We start from the raw sequence: 13,038 nt of genomic DNA on the forward strand, positions 1-13,038 counted from the left end.
CTGTGGTGGTACAGTGATTATTAAAACATTGTGAATTCATTTCAAGGTACTGTATTGAGTTTTTAGTTACTCTTCCATAGTAGAAGAATGACTCGGTAGGGCTTTCAACTTGTGCAGATTGATAAATTGATTTTTTTTAATCTCCTATAATTAAGGAAAAAATTATAATGCATTATGGAATATCTCAAAGGTGGATTTATTTAGTTTTTTTCTTGTTAATGAACAGGGCCCTCCAGATTTTCAGCAGCATCCTGGACCTGTTCCCACCAGCTTCACCCAAGCACCACGACTTCCTCTTCAGGACCAATGGAGAGGCCCACCGCCCCCTCCACCTCCACCACCGCCCCCTCCACCTCCTCCTCAAGAAAGAGAGCCTTTCTTCATAGGAGGTAGACAATTTGTTATTCAGTTAGAGTACAGGATAATACTTTTTATGCTTTTTTAAGTAGTATCTACACAGATTCGTTCACACATGTGAAGATGAAAAGGTGCCACTTATTTTAGTGCAGCAAGCCTTGTAGCATAGGCCAAACAGTTTTTTGGTCACCTGAAGGGTTTTCCGGTCTTTAACTAGTACCAACCCGTATTTTTCCATCTCTAGCTACTATATAGGGAGGTGAGCACGCTAGCAGGGAGAGAGAGATTGCAGAAGGATCTGGATAGGTTACAGGGGTGGGCAGACAGGAACAGGATGCGTTTCAATACGGACAAGTGCAGGGTGCTGCACTTGGGTAGTAGGAACCAGCAGCACACTTATACGATGGGGAACTCCCTACTTGAGAGCACGGAGGCGGAAAGGGATCTTGGTGTCATTATTGACTCCAAGATGAACATGGGCCGACAATGCGAGGTCATGGTTGGCAGGGCTAACAGGACCTTGTCGTGCATCCACAGGTGCATCTCGAGTAGAGCCAGGGAGGTGATCCTCCCCCTCTATGCGACGCTGGTCAGGCCGCAGCTGGAGTATTGTGTCCAGTTCTGTGCGCCCCATTTCAGGAGGGATGTGGACAACATGGAGAGGGTCCAGAGGAGGGCCACCCGCATGATTCAGGGACAGCAGGGCAGACCCTACAGTGAGAGACTGCGGGACTTGAACCTATTCAGCCTCCACAAGAGAAGGCTGAGGGGGGACCTGGTGACCATCTATAAACTCACTAGGGGGAACCAGAAGGGTTTGGGGGAGACGCTGTTTCCCCTAGCCCCCGCTGGCATAACAAGGAGTAATGGGCACAAGTTGATGGAGAGGAGGTACAGATTGGACATCCGAAAAAACTACTTCACAGTTAGGGCGGCTAGGAGCTGGAACCAACTTCCAAGGGAGGTGGTGCTGGCCTCTACCCTGGGGATCTTTAAGAAGAGGCTGGATACTTACCTGGCTGGACTCATTTGAGTCCCGTTTTTGTTTTTAGGGTGAGTGGGGTTTTTTTTGGTTTTTTTTTTTTGGGTTGTTCTCCCGCCCTGGCTGGGGGTCGGGCTAGAAGATCTATTAGGTCCCTTCCGACCCTGAAACTATGAAACTATATGTCTACAATAAAGCTAGCAAACTGCAGACAGTTTTATTTCATACCACTGAGATATTAAATATTTGTATCAATTGTCTATTCAGCTTTGGTTTCCCCCATTAACAATTTTATCTTGAAATAGTTAATCCCTTTGCAAACTTAACTGTGTGCGTATTCTAAACAATCTTTCAGTTAAGTGACACTGCATACCAAACATGGTTCTGAGAAAACAAAAGTGTATTGTGGCTTGATTTAAAAAAAAAAAAAAAAAAATTTGGAGTGTATATATAGTATTGAAATAGTATTGAAATTTCTAGCTTTTCTGTTTCCCTGGCCCTAATCCCTTTAATCTTTAGGTGCTTCTGCAATAGAATTAAAATGATGAGATGACCAATTCCAGTTGGCTGCTAATTGCTTGTTTCTTGCAAAGGGTGTCTGTGCCTTCCATGGTCTAAACAAGAAGAATATGTATATGTGGCCTTAGAGTTGCTCTTCTTTCAATGTTTTGAAGTTTCCTTCCCCTAACATGAGATTTTTCAGGTTATTCATCTGAAGTTGAAATGGGGTAAAAATGTGGTTTACAAAAAAAAATTTAAAAAAATCCGTGTGTGTTTCTGAAGAGGCGACCACTTAATTATATATTTCATTTTGACAGAGCCAAGATTTCCAAGCCATCATTTGTTTGAACAGCGCAGTCCCCCACCACCGCCACCTCCTCCACTTCTCAATAGCACACATCCTGTTCCTACCCAGAATCCTCTGCCTTTCAGTCAGCCTGGACCAGGATTTAATCAACAAGGGCAGCAACCAGTATTTCCCAGAGAGAGGCCAATAAGACCAAACCTACAGCCTCAGGTGGGAATTCTTCACTTCAATCAGCCGGGTTCAGCAAACCCACGGCCTTTCATTCCTCCCAGGCAACAGTTCTTACAAGGCCCAGGACAGCCATTTCTAGCAACGCATGCGCAACCCAATATGCAGGTATGATCTCAGTGAAAAGGGGCTTTTAAAATCTTTGAAATATTTCCACTTGGTTAACTGTTTTGGGATCTTTGCCTAAGTTTCTAGTAATGTAACTAAATGTGAAGGTTTGTCTGTTACAAATTTGAAAGATTTAAATGTAGTGCCTATTACCATTTTATGTTTGACATGGTGATGAAAATCTCCCTCTGTGTCCAATACTAATTTAATTATGAAGGATAACAGCAAACCTGCACCAGCATACTGTTGCTGAAGTGAAGTTATTAAAATTACTGTGATTTCTGCTTAACTGTTTATAGCTAATGAGATTAGAAAAGTTTTTAATGTCACATTTTGTTCAACATCACATGGTTCCTTAAATTGATTTACTTCAGTAGAAATATGAAAGCATTGTATTGTTTAAAATTTATATCCATGTACAGAGAGAAGATAAGTTTGTAGGTAGAAAATATAGACTATGGTGGGTTACTTCTCTTCTTTACACAGGAAAGGCTACAGTGCCCTCTGCTGACAAAAGTATCTTGTATTTTATGGGACTACCAGTTGGAGAAAAGTGTGGCCTCTTAAAATTAGTTTTCTTTTACTTTTAATCTGTTTATTAAAATAGGTCACATATGAACATTAAGAGTGTTATGCAGAGGCCCTTGAATATTACAAATTTTCCTGTGATGCCCGCACTGGGAGCTTACTCTGAAGATTTAATATGGTATTCTGGTAATTCTGAAAAACAAATAGGAAGGTTTGTTTAACAGTGTCCGTAGGAGATTCCATGTGGGATTTTTTTTTCACTTCAGGTGTTTACTCCACACAAACTATCAAGTCCCTACACCACTGCTGTCAGTCTACATTTATGCTTGACCCTGATGGTTCTTATAGTTTTTTTCTATAGGTCCTTTTCCACGAAGAGGCTGGTGTGAGAGAACAGCAAATCTGTTTGGGTGCTGTTTTTCAGGAACTTTAATTACTTGGTATTGCAAAACAAATGAATCTTTTTTTTTCTGTTTGTTAAACGTGAAGGGTCCCTTGCACCCTCCATTACAGCCTCAGCCGCAGCCGCAGCACCACCACCAGCAGCAACCCCATCACCAGCAGCAACAGCAGCAGCATCAACACCAACAGCACCAGCACCAGCAACATCAACATCAACATCATCACCACCTTCCACCACAGCCTTTGATACCCATGAACCAGCCACAGTACAGACCTCATATACAGACTTCTCAGCAACAGCCAAATAATAATAGAATGCAGTGTCAACAGCGACAGGGTCCAATGAAGCCAAGACATGTAAGTACTAGGGAAGGCAACAGCAACTTCAATGTTCCCTCAAGCCTTCTGTGTTCGGAGGGAATGACTGAGCTCATGCTTTAAAACCTTATGAGTACAAGATTTTGTTCCCATGTTTTCTCTTCTTTCATGTTCCTCTTGATTCACACGTGCTGTTGTCTTTTCCTGGCCACTGACTTACTTTTCTATTCTTGTTCATTCCATAGCCTTCCTACATAACTTCCTTTCCACCTTTTGTCCCCCTGCTACTTAGTCTTTCCCATGCTTCTTGTTTCATCCTCATTTCACATCATTTCTTATTCCTCACATAAGCCAAGGACTGGCAATCAGGAATGCTGGGGAATAGGAACTGCAGGGCCAGGCAACACAGGTGGCCACCTACGGTGGCAAATTGAAGGAGGTGGCAAAAATGGTGTGCACTTACCTCACACTTGCTCCTTGGCTGCCTCAGGAGTCTGCATATGTGCAAAAGTGAGCAGGGAAGTGTTGGCATTGTTGAGCTGCTGCTCTGGGCCTCTCTGGTGTCTGCACTTGCCAGGTCCCAAGTTATCAGGGAGGAAGTAAAATGTTGTTGCCATAGGAAGGCAAATATCCTTGCACTACTCCTGAGGAGTTGCAGCAGGACAGCTGTATGGCCAGATTTAAAATTGTACTGGTTGCCTTATGGTTGGGGTGAGGAAGCTAAGCAAATTAGCACTTAGGGTCTCTGTGCTTGAGGGTCTCTTGATTAACACTGCTGACTAAGCTTCTTGGAGCAGCATGCAGCTGTCATGCAGTTCACTTTTGACTCTAATTGCTCTGGCACAGACATGCTCTGCCCTTATCTTTTGCCCTTCTTCCATATTTCTTTACTTGCTTGGACACCTTGCAGGTTGGGTGGAAGAAGCAGTATGTTAGCAGCAGTACCCCAGCTAATTAAGTCACAGGTCAGAGCAGCTTGTTTGATTTAAGGGAAGAATTCTTTGAGGTGTCTTTTCCCTTTTGAAAATGGCTTCTGTGTGAGTGTACATGTGCATGTCAGATATTACATTTTGATGTTTAAAGACACACAAAGGTGTCATAGAAATATATTGCTTCAATTAGGGGACACTTTTTCAGTATTCCCTTACTTGGAAAAAAAAAGTTAAAAATGCAGTTGTCCTCTGAAGAGCTGCTGTGTTTAAGGATTGAGCTCACTCACTATTTAAGTGTGAGACTAAGGGAAGTTTAGTCCTGCTTGAAGTAGAACTCTCAGAACGGTTCTAATTTGCAAATAGTTACCAACATCACCGTAACGTTTTTTTATTCTACCTGGCAGAACACACCATCACAAAACGTTGTCAAGCGTTCAAATCAGCAACTACAAGCGACTGCAGCAAGAAATAGCAACTTGCGTGAATTACCAATAGCACCATCCCACGTTCTTGAAGCTAGCAACAACCGGCGAGCCCCTACACCTGCTGTTCAAGTAAAGCCCATTACCAGCATGACACCTACAAAGTCTATAGTAGGTGTTGGAAACTCCCAGGGAAGGACTGAAATGAAAGCTCAAGTAGTCACACCAGTTGTTCAAATTAAACCAGAAGTAAAATCTGAACCAGAGGTAAGGAATATTTCCCATTAAGGTTAAATGGTTATTTAGCATATATACATTTCTATTTCTTAATGTAACCAGTTGCTACATAGATGCAGACAAGAAAAGCTGCAAAAATTACTGTTAGGCAACTGCTAAGGCAGTGGTATTGCTGAAAGGTACAGGATCGGAAAATCTAATCGCCTTTTAAAATAACACACACACTTTTCCAGTGTGACTTACAAAGTATGAACTCACCTGGTCCGAGACCACTATGACACTCCTTATTGCGTCAGAGTTCCCTTGCCAGATTTTAGACTTCTTCATTGTAATGTTGCCAGAGAGCAATCTGCTTCCTCAGCAGAGAGAGAGATTCATCTTTTGAAGACAGCTGAATGAGTCAATTTTGGGAGGTGAGAAGACCTACTACTAAAGTAACAAGGGTAAAGGACAGGAACCCCCTGAACTAATAGACTTTGATACTCTTTAAAGCGATTAAAACAGGAACAGCTATTGAGTGACGAAAGGAAGAGAAGTAAGGCTGATGCTAACTTGGAATTACTTGAGAGATGATATGGGAAGGATGCCTACTGAGCTGATGGTGGAAGCAAGTCTGAGCAAACTATAGCAAGTAGTATAGACCCAGAGGATGCTGAAGACAGACTTCCCCCACGCCCCCTTGACAGCTGGCTGCAAGGGAGGAAGGAGTGGGGCTCACAGCAGTAGCACTTCTCTCTTTGCCTCGGGTCCTGCTGCTCCATTCTTTCTCTATCATAGTAAGAAGCATCTGGACCCAGCTGGACCCAGCCAGCTCCCTGCTGTTCAGACAGATTTCCCTTGATTATACTACCAGATAGTTTAGGTTTTTTTTCTCAGCATTACTCATGCCTTGTTAATACTTTAATCTTGCAGCAGCTCCCAGACTGGTTCCCTGCTGCTTAGCACATCCTCCCAAGCCAGGGAGCCTCTATTTCCCTCTGTTTATCTTCTGTCTCCTACTCCCTTCTCTACATGAAAGGAATGGGTGTGTGGCTTGAAGAGTGAACTTCACTGTGAAAGAGGCCCAAATGATTTTTCAAACACAAGTTCTCTCAGTGTTACCAATCTCCTTTGTGATCTGGAACCCTCCCTGTATGAAGCTGTAACTGTTATCTAAGCAGGCACATCTTCATGATGCTTTTTCTATACACCTTTGAAGTTTGGTTTGCTCCCTAGAGGAACTATTTTATTTTACATTTTCTGTTTTGGTGAAAATGGCTGTGATGTGCCAAGACCCTGGAAAACTGAAAGTGGGATGAAGCATGGCTACACTTTCAAACTCTGGCTGCCATTCTAGAAGCTGGTGTGCTTCAGAGGGCTCCTTACCCCAGCACAGAGCTTCATGGAAGTTAGTGATCACAGAGGCTCCCCTCTGGAGAGCAGTTTGGGTTCAGACTGGTAGTGCCCCTAATGTCAAACATGAGGCAATGTTTTGAAAGCATGATGGTTAAATGCATCTCTTAGTGTCAGGTCATTCTGAATAGCCATACATTCTTCCAGTTAAGTTTGCTTTGAATTTTGTCTTGAGGACCAGATTTTTATTAACAACTTAACTGGGAAAATTGTAGTAATACTTCTTTTAAGGTGATTGTGATTAACTTCTATTTTTTTTTTAATTATTTGTGACCATTCCTAATGATGTCCACAAATGAAAACACGGGTAGCAGTAATTTGACTTCCTGTTCACTAGATTATCAGTGGGAATAAAAACTATCTTGGTTCAGCTTAGTTTCTGCTCTTTATTTTTTGCAGACTTCTTGAGACCCCTAGTCCTCTAAGCTCAGTTTCTCATAAAAGACTACTTGTAACAGAAAATAATATGGCTCATATCAAATCTAATATTTCAAGATAGTTAAGGAAGGTTGTAATATGTAGTTGTTAGCGGATGGCAGAATTACAGGACTTCCCTTCTGGTAAAGGTGAAGTAACTGTAAAATATGGACTTGTGTAATTTAAAGGAAAGAAATTACAGTATTGTTCCAGAACCACCATTTTTAGTGTTTATCAAAATGCCCCCAAACTGCTCTGAAGCAGATTGATTAGTTAACTTTTTTTAATCCAGGTCTAGTTTTTTTCTGGGTGTTTCCAGAAAAACAAGGTATAAAAGAGGCATCTTATTTCTGCTAATATAGTATTTAAATGAATGCACAAAGATCATAGTGATTCATGATTAACTAGCTCTGCCTGTGTTATTTCTCACTTCTGTAGAACTTGTTCTTCTTATTCTTGCTTCAGAACTTATTTGGAAACAACTTGTTAAACGTTTGTCATGAAGGCTGTTTGCCAAAGGCTTTTTGACTTGAAGCAGAGGAAATAATTCCTAGTTATACCTGTGATAGTAAAATCTGGGTAGAAATGGGCTCAGCAATTAGTGGGGGATAATGGAAAATAAGACTGTTCTGTGTCTAAGGAAAGTCCATAAGGCAACAGCAGTCTTCATATAGTAATACTGTGTTCCTTCTCTTTGCTGGTGAGGTGTATAGGCATTTTGCAGCCTGGAAATTTCATGCACCAAAACAGTACTTTATTCTACCCAAGCACGCTCTTCTGCCCTCTAGTACAATATTGTAGTGTTCCTACAGTTCTCATTTCAGAGCACACTGTATGCTATTCATATGGTCTTTTTTTCCATATCTTGCCATAAAAGGTTATAAAGTATGACAAGATTAAATTATGGTGTTAAAGGAGTAAAGATACTTCCCATTCTCTTGTTTATTTGCAGTATTGCTTGATAGTAAATTATATAAATTATTTTTCAGACATGTTAAAATTGAAGCAGATTTATTGGGACCATATCTTGCCATCCCTTTCTTTCAAGCCAGTAGCCTTACTTATAAGGTATTCTAACATGCAAGGTTCCCAGGAGCAATAATCCCATCTACCATGATGTAATATAGTCTGTCTTTTTTCTCTCTCTCTCTCTCTGTTGCTCTGTTTCCACCTCCTTTAAAATTTGAGGCATTTTAAGTTTTCAGTTCTTTATGACTGAAAGCGTGTGATAAGCCCTGAAGAAAAGCTGGGAAGCAACTCTTCCTGATTAGCATAAAGCTCCTGTTCCTATTCCTGCAAAGCTGTAAAATTTTGACTTCTTAAGTAGCTGTTGCTGTCGCACATTGAATCTTGCCTGTCTTGAATCTGATGAGGGGGGAAGTTTTGGCAGTGAAACTGGGGGTTGGTGGGAGAGAAGGAAGCCCGTGTAGTGTTTCTCAAGTGTCCAGTGTTGGCCTTATTCTACTACTGAATTGACTTCAGTGTTGGCATAATCAAATTCAGTAGGAGCAGAATTAGCTCAATTAGTTACCTAATTAGCTCTGCAGTAAATACACTGGCAGCCCTATTAGGCTGCAGTAAACTAATAAACTCCGCAGCAGGGTAGTGCTTGTAAATTTAAGTAAATACAAGTACTACCCTGCTGCGGAGTTTTTTTTTCTTGCACAGCAATGCACATGTAGACGCTGAATCGGTTGGCTGGGGCCCAAAGATGCTTCAGTGCGGGGGCTGCCTGCCAGCTAGCCCTGCACTGAAGCACCCTTGTGTCCCAGCCAGCCCCTCTGCAGCATGTTGAGCTGGGCAGGAGCAGCCCTTGTCTGGCAGGCTGCCCCCTGCCAGCTGGGGCTGCTGTGGCTGCAATCTTGGGCACACATTTGATTCGTGCACCTGGAAGCTATAAACTGTAGTACATTATACGCAGGAGTTTATTGCTGGCCATTAATAGCACATGGGCACTTTTTTGTGTGGATTAAAACAAAGAAAATTGTGACTGTTTTGAAGTTGTTTAGAGGAATAGGATTGTTCAAACTTGGACTAGGAGTGATAAATTAGTCAGTCCTAGGTTATCAAAACTGTATGCTAAATGTAATTAGTTTACAGTGTGGATTTTGCTGCTAAATGTTTATACAAATGAGAAATAAATTAATTTTTTTGACCATTACATTTTTTACACTGGCTTGGCAAGTCCAGTGGCATGCACGCATACAAAAAAAAGAGCTACATTTAATTGTGAAGCAAGTGCTTGAAGGATTTTTACATCTGATAAGGCATTATTTTGTTCCTATAGATCTTTCCTTGGGATTTAAGGAATGACCTGATTACTACTACTACTTTGAAGTGATCCTCTTTGGTTGTTGGTGTCTTTCCCATTTCAGATAGAATTGAGTTCCAAATTTAAGAGAATGGCTGTTGCTTCTTGCTCCAGAGGCTTGTGTGAGCTAGAAGATGCCTTTTGCTACTGCTTTTTTTTTCTAATTAATTTCCATCAGAAATGGAGGATTGCAGGAGAGCAATAGTAACATAACCTTCTTTTTAATCTTTGTCTTCAATTTTTAAAAATTTTAAATAACATGTTCTGGCACCTTCATCTTGTGGGTTACCACCTACCTCTTTGGAGCATAGGAGCCTATCATCAGAACTGATCAATAACCTGAACTATGTGATAGATGTCTGGATTACAGATTTGTCAAGCCATTAGATCATCATCATTTTGATTTGAAATAGGCTTGTAGCTAAAACATTGGCTTTGAAATCAGATGATCTGGATTTTGTTCCTATCTGATAGACTTCTGATGAGGTGAAACATGATACAGGTATTCCTCACGTAACATTGTCCTGGTTAACGTTGTTTCATTATTACGTCGTTGATCTATTAGAGAACATACTCATTTAAAGTGTTCGTTTATAATGTTGTTTGCCTGCCAGTAGGCAACTACTGTGACGTAAATGGATTCGTTTAACATAGTTTTTCTTAGTCGCATTTTTCAAGAATGTAACTGCGATGTTAAGCGAGGAGTAGCTGTACACAGCCTTTCAGTGTCTTAGATGTACTGTTTGCACAGGAGTAAGACTTTTTTCCAGTCAAGAGTCCCCATGGTTGCCACTTGTGATGCACACATGCCATGTTTCCAATTATTTTGTGCCATATATGTTCATATGCCCACCCACTAAGGGCCTTAAGAATTCTTTGAATCCTGTTGATCTGTGACCGAAGTTAATGTTAATTAGGTGGCAGATCTTTAGTTTGCCTTTTTGGTATTTAAAAACCGGGAAGGGGATTACTGGTTGTTTTGGGGTTTTTTTTTTTGGTGGGGGGGCAGGGTGTTGTTTTTAAGATCAGTTTGGAGCCCCTCCTTTAATTCTAGTACTCAAGCTATTATGGCAAAAGTCGGAGTGATGGTCCAAAAATATGCGAGCGGCAAGGATTTTGGAGGTCACATCTCCATGGGACCAACTGTATGGTTATGGTAGACTTAAACAAGCTTTCAGATGCATTGCTTGAAGAATGCTTGTCTTGAACAATGCATTGCACATTTCTTGAAGAATACACTGCATTAAAACAACTTGAAGTCTATCCCAACCATGCAGTTCATCCAATAAAAGATACTACCCACAAAATTCCTTGCCCCTCACCTACAGAAATCAATGTCCCTGATTTGAGACTTGCCTCTTCTTTTTGCTGTCTCAGTGTTGATGAACAGTGGGAAGTCTGGGTATCTTGGTTTATGTCCCTGACTTTATGCTGCTATTTCTTCACAAGTGGACTCAAAAAGCCCACCTAAAATTGTTTTTATCTGGAGTAATCCATGAAAGCTTCCTTGTACATGGAGAAAAGGGACTTAAAACTAAGTACTTCCATAACAGTGGAGTTTCCTATGGAAGGCTGTGACCTTTCGGTTCAAAGATGGACAAGGCCTTCCACTTAAAGGATGTGAGATTAGTTACTTTGCATCTCTAGCCTTGTACACTCCAGCCTCATGAATAAGATGAGCCAGACCTCAAATGACTCTTCCATATGGTGTGTCTCTGCTCCATGCTGTTATCCTGTTAAGAGCAAAGGAGTTGCCAAGGCAGAAACCAACCTCTAATTCAAAGACCCACCCTCTGCTTGATCGTCTGTAGACCTCTTCTGTCAATAGCAGGTCTTCTGTCAAGTTCTCAACAGTGGCATAACCTTTCAGAGAATCTTCCCCACTTCTCTTACTTATCAACCAGCAATAAATACTGCATATGATTCCAGGCCCTGCCTCCCTCCCCTTTCCCCCCCTCTTCCCCAGCTGTTTTTAAGGGACCCCTCTGTGGTGGTATTGTGGCAAGGGGAAATCTTTCTCATGTTTTAGGATCATAGGAAAGTGGGGCTGAAAGAGACCTCACAAGACCATCTAGTCCAGCTCCCTCAGCAATGCAGGGTCATCTCAGGCAAGTGTCCATCTAATCTGCTTCTGAAAATTTCCAGGGATGGAGACTACAGTTCTCTAGGTAGCCCGTTCCAATGCTTGACCACCTGCATAATCAGAAAGCTCTTTCTAATCTCCACATTAAATTTCCTCTGCTGCAGTTTGAAGCCATTGCTCCTAGTCCTGTCCTCTACAGCCAGAGAAAATAGTCTTTCTCTGTCTTCTTTCAGGTATTTCAAGATTGTTATCAAATTCCCCCCCCCCCCCCCCCCCCCCAATATCTTCATTTCTCTTAATTCTGTCTGCCTCTCATCAGAAGTCATGCTTCCCAGGCTTCTTAATTTTTTTTCACGCTCTGCTGGAATCTTTCCAATCTGTCGATATCTTTCTTTGAAGGGTTGGCCCTTCTGTCTTGAAGGGTTGACACAGTACTCCAAGTGAGGCCTCACCAGTGCACAAAAGAACAGAAGAATCACTTCCCTTGATTTGCAAGGAAACTTTTGTCTCAGATCTTTTCATTTAATGCTGTTTTTAGAGTTCATGATGAGCACTGAATTTATTTCCTGGTTGTTTTTTTGTTTTGTTTTTTCATTCTAAAGAGAGAATTTGCAGCCCAGTATGGATCCTTGATATCTCTACATCATATATACAGGTCCTACCTCTTATTTTTAGTGGGAACATCTTACAGATAATACAGGGCCTAGCACTGGTAATATTCTCAGACCTCGGCAGTAATGACAGCTCACTTAAGGAGATAAAATCCAGATGAGACCCAGGTAGGCTGAGATGGTTTAGTCAAGGGCTGTCCTTAGTCAGGAATGACTTACATAAGCTCTTGAAAGCAACAGCTTGCTTCATCAGATGCTTTGAAAGAGCCTTGGGTATTGCTTGCAAAAACTTGTACATCTCTGAATTAGTCTATAAGATGCAACTCTGCACTGCCTTCTGTCTGACTTCACACTAACACAGCTAGCTACCTCTCTCTGATCCTGGATAATAAAACACAGATTGCCAAACTTCTCCGTTCCATGTCAGCATGGTTTGAAACCAGCATATCTACTTAACAGAAAGTGTATGGAAGTTATCTCATTAAACCAGTGGAAACTAATGTGTGAAAGAATGTCTTTCTCTTATCTCTGTCTGTAGATGCTGAGGCCACAATTAAGTGATGTGTTTATGTGGATGACCTTGCAGTGGAGCCTAGGCACCATCAAAAATATAAATATTCTAGAATTTGGAGCCATCAGCCTGGCTTGCAGAACATTTCTGTTTTTGCTGTAGATATCCACAGTCAGGGTTGTGCCAGATAACACCACAGCTCTACGTAGTATCAGCAGGTCTAAAGAAGCCAGTTTATTCTATTCTGTAAAGAAGCCATTTGGTTCTAGTATCTTTACTCGTACTGGACAAGTTAGGCAGTTCTGGTATTTGGAGGAGGGAAAATTCTCAATGTAGCCCTGATCATCTTACCTGCTCTGCCTGTCTGAAAACAAAGGGCATATGCTCTTGG

The 13,038-nt window shown here is 41.5% G+C and overlaps 1 protein-coding gene across 1 annotated transcript in view; it reads left to right on the forward strand.

The window, feature by feature from the left end:
* RBM33 (RNA binding motif protein 33) overlaps positions 1 to 13,038 on the forward strand; it is a 164,448-nt gene that overhangs the window by 90,612 nt on the left and 60,798 nt on the right. The window contains exons 12-15 of the mRNA XM_025197781.1: positions 227 to 389; positions 2,158 to 2,483; positions 3,501 to 3,770; positions 5,068 to 5,352. Of these exons, the coding sequence (XP_025053566.1) occupies positions 227 to 389; positions 2,158 to 2,483; positions 3,501 to 3,770; positions 5,068 to 5,352 (1,044 nt within the window). The remainder of the gene's footprint in view (positions 1 to 226; positions 390 to 2,157; positions 2,484 to 3,500; positions 3,771 to 5,067; positions 5,353 to 13,038) is intronic.

Source organism: Alligator sinensis, unplaced genomic scaffold (assembly GCF_000455745.1).
Source record: "Alligator sinensis unplaced genomic scaffold, ASM45574v1 scaffold601_1, whole genome shotgun sequence".
In the NCBI taxonomy this organism is placed as follows: domain Eukaryota; kingdom Metazoa; phylum Chordata; order Crocodylia; family Alligatoridae; genus Alligator; species Alligator sinensis.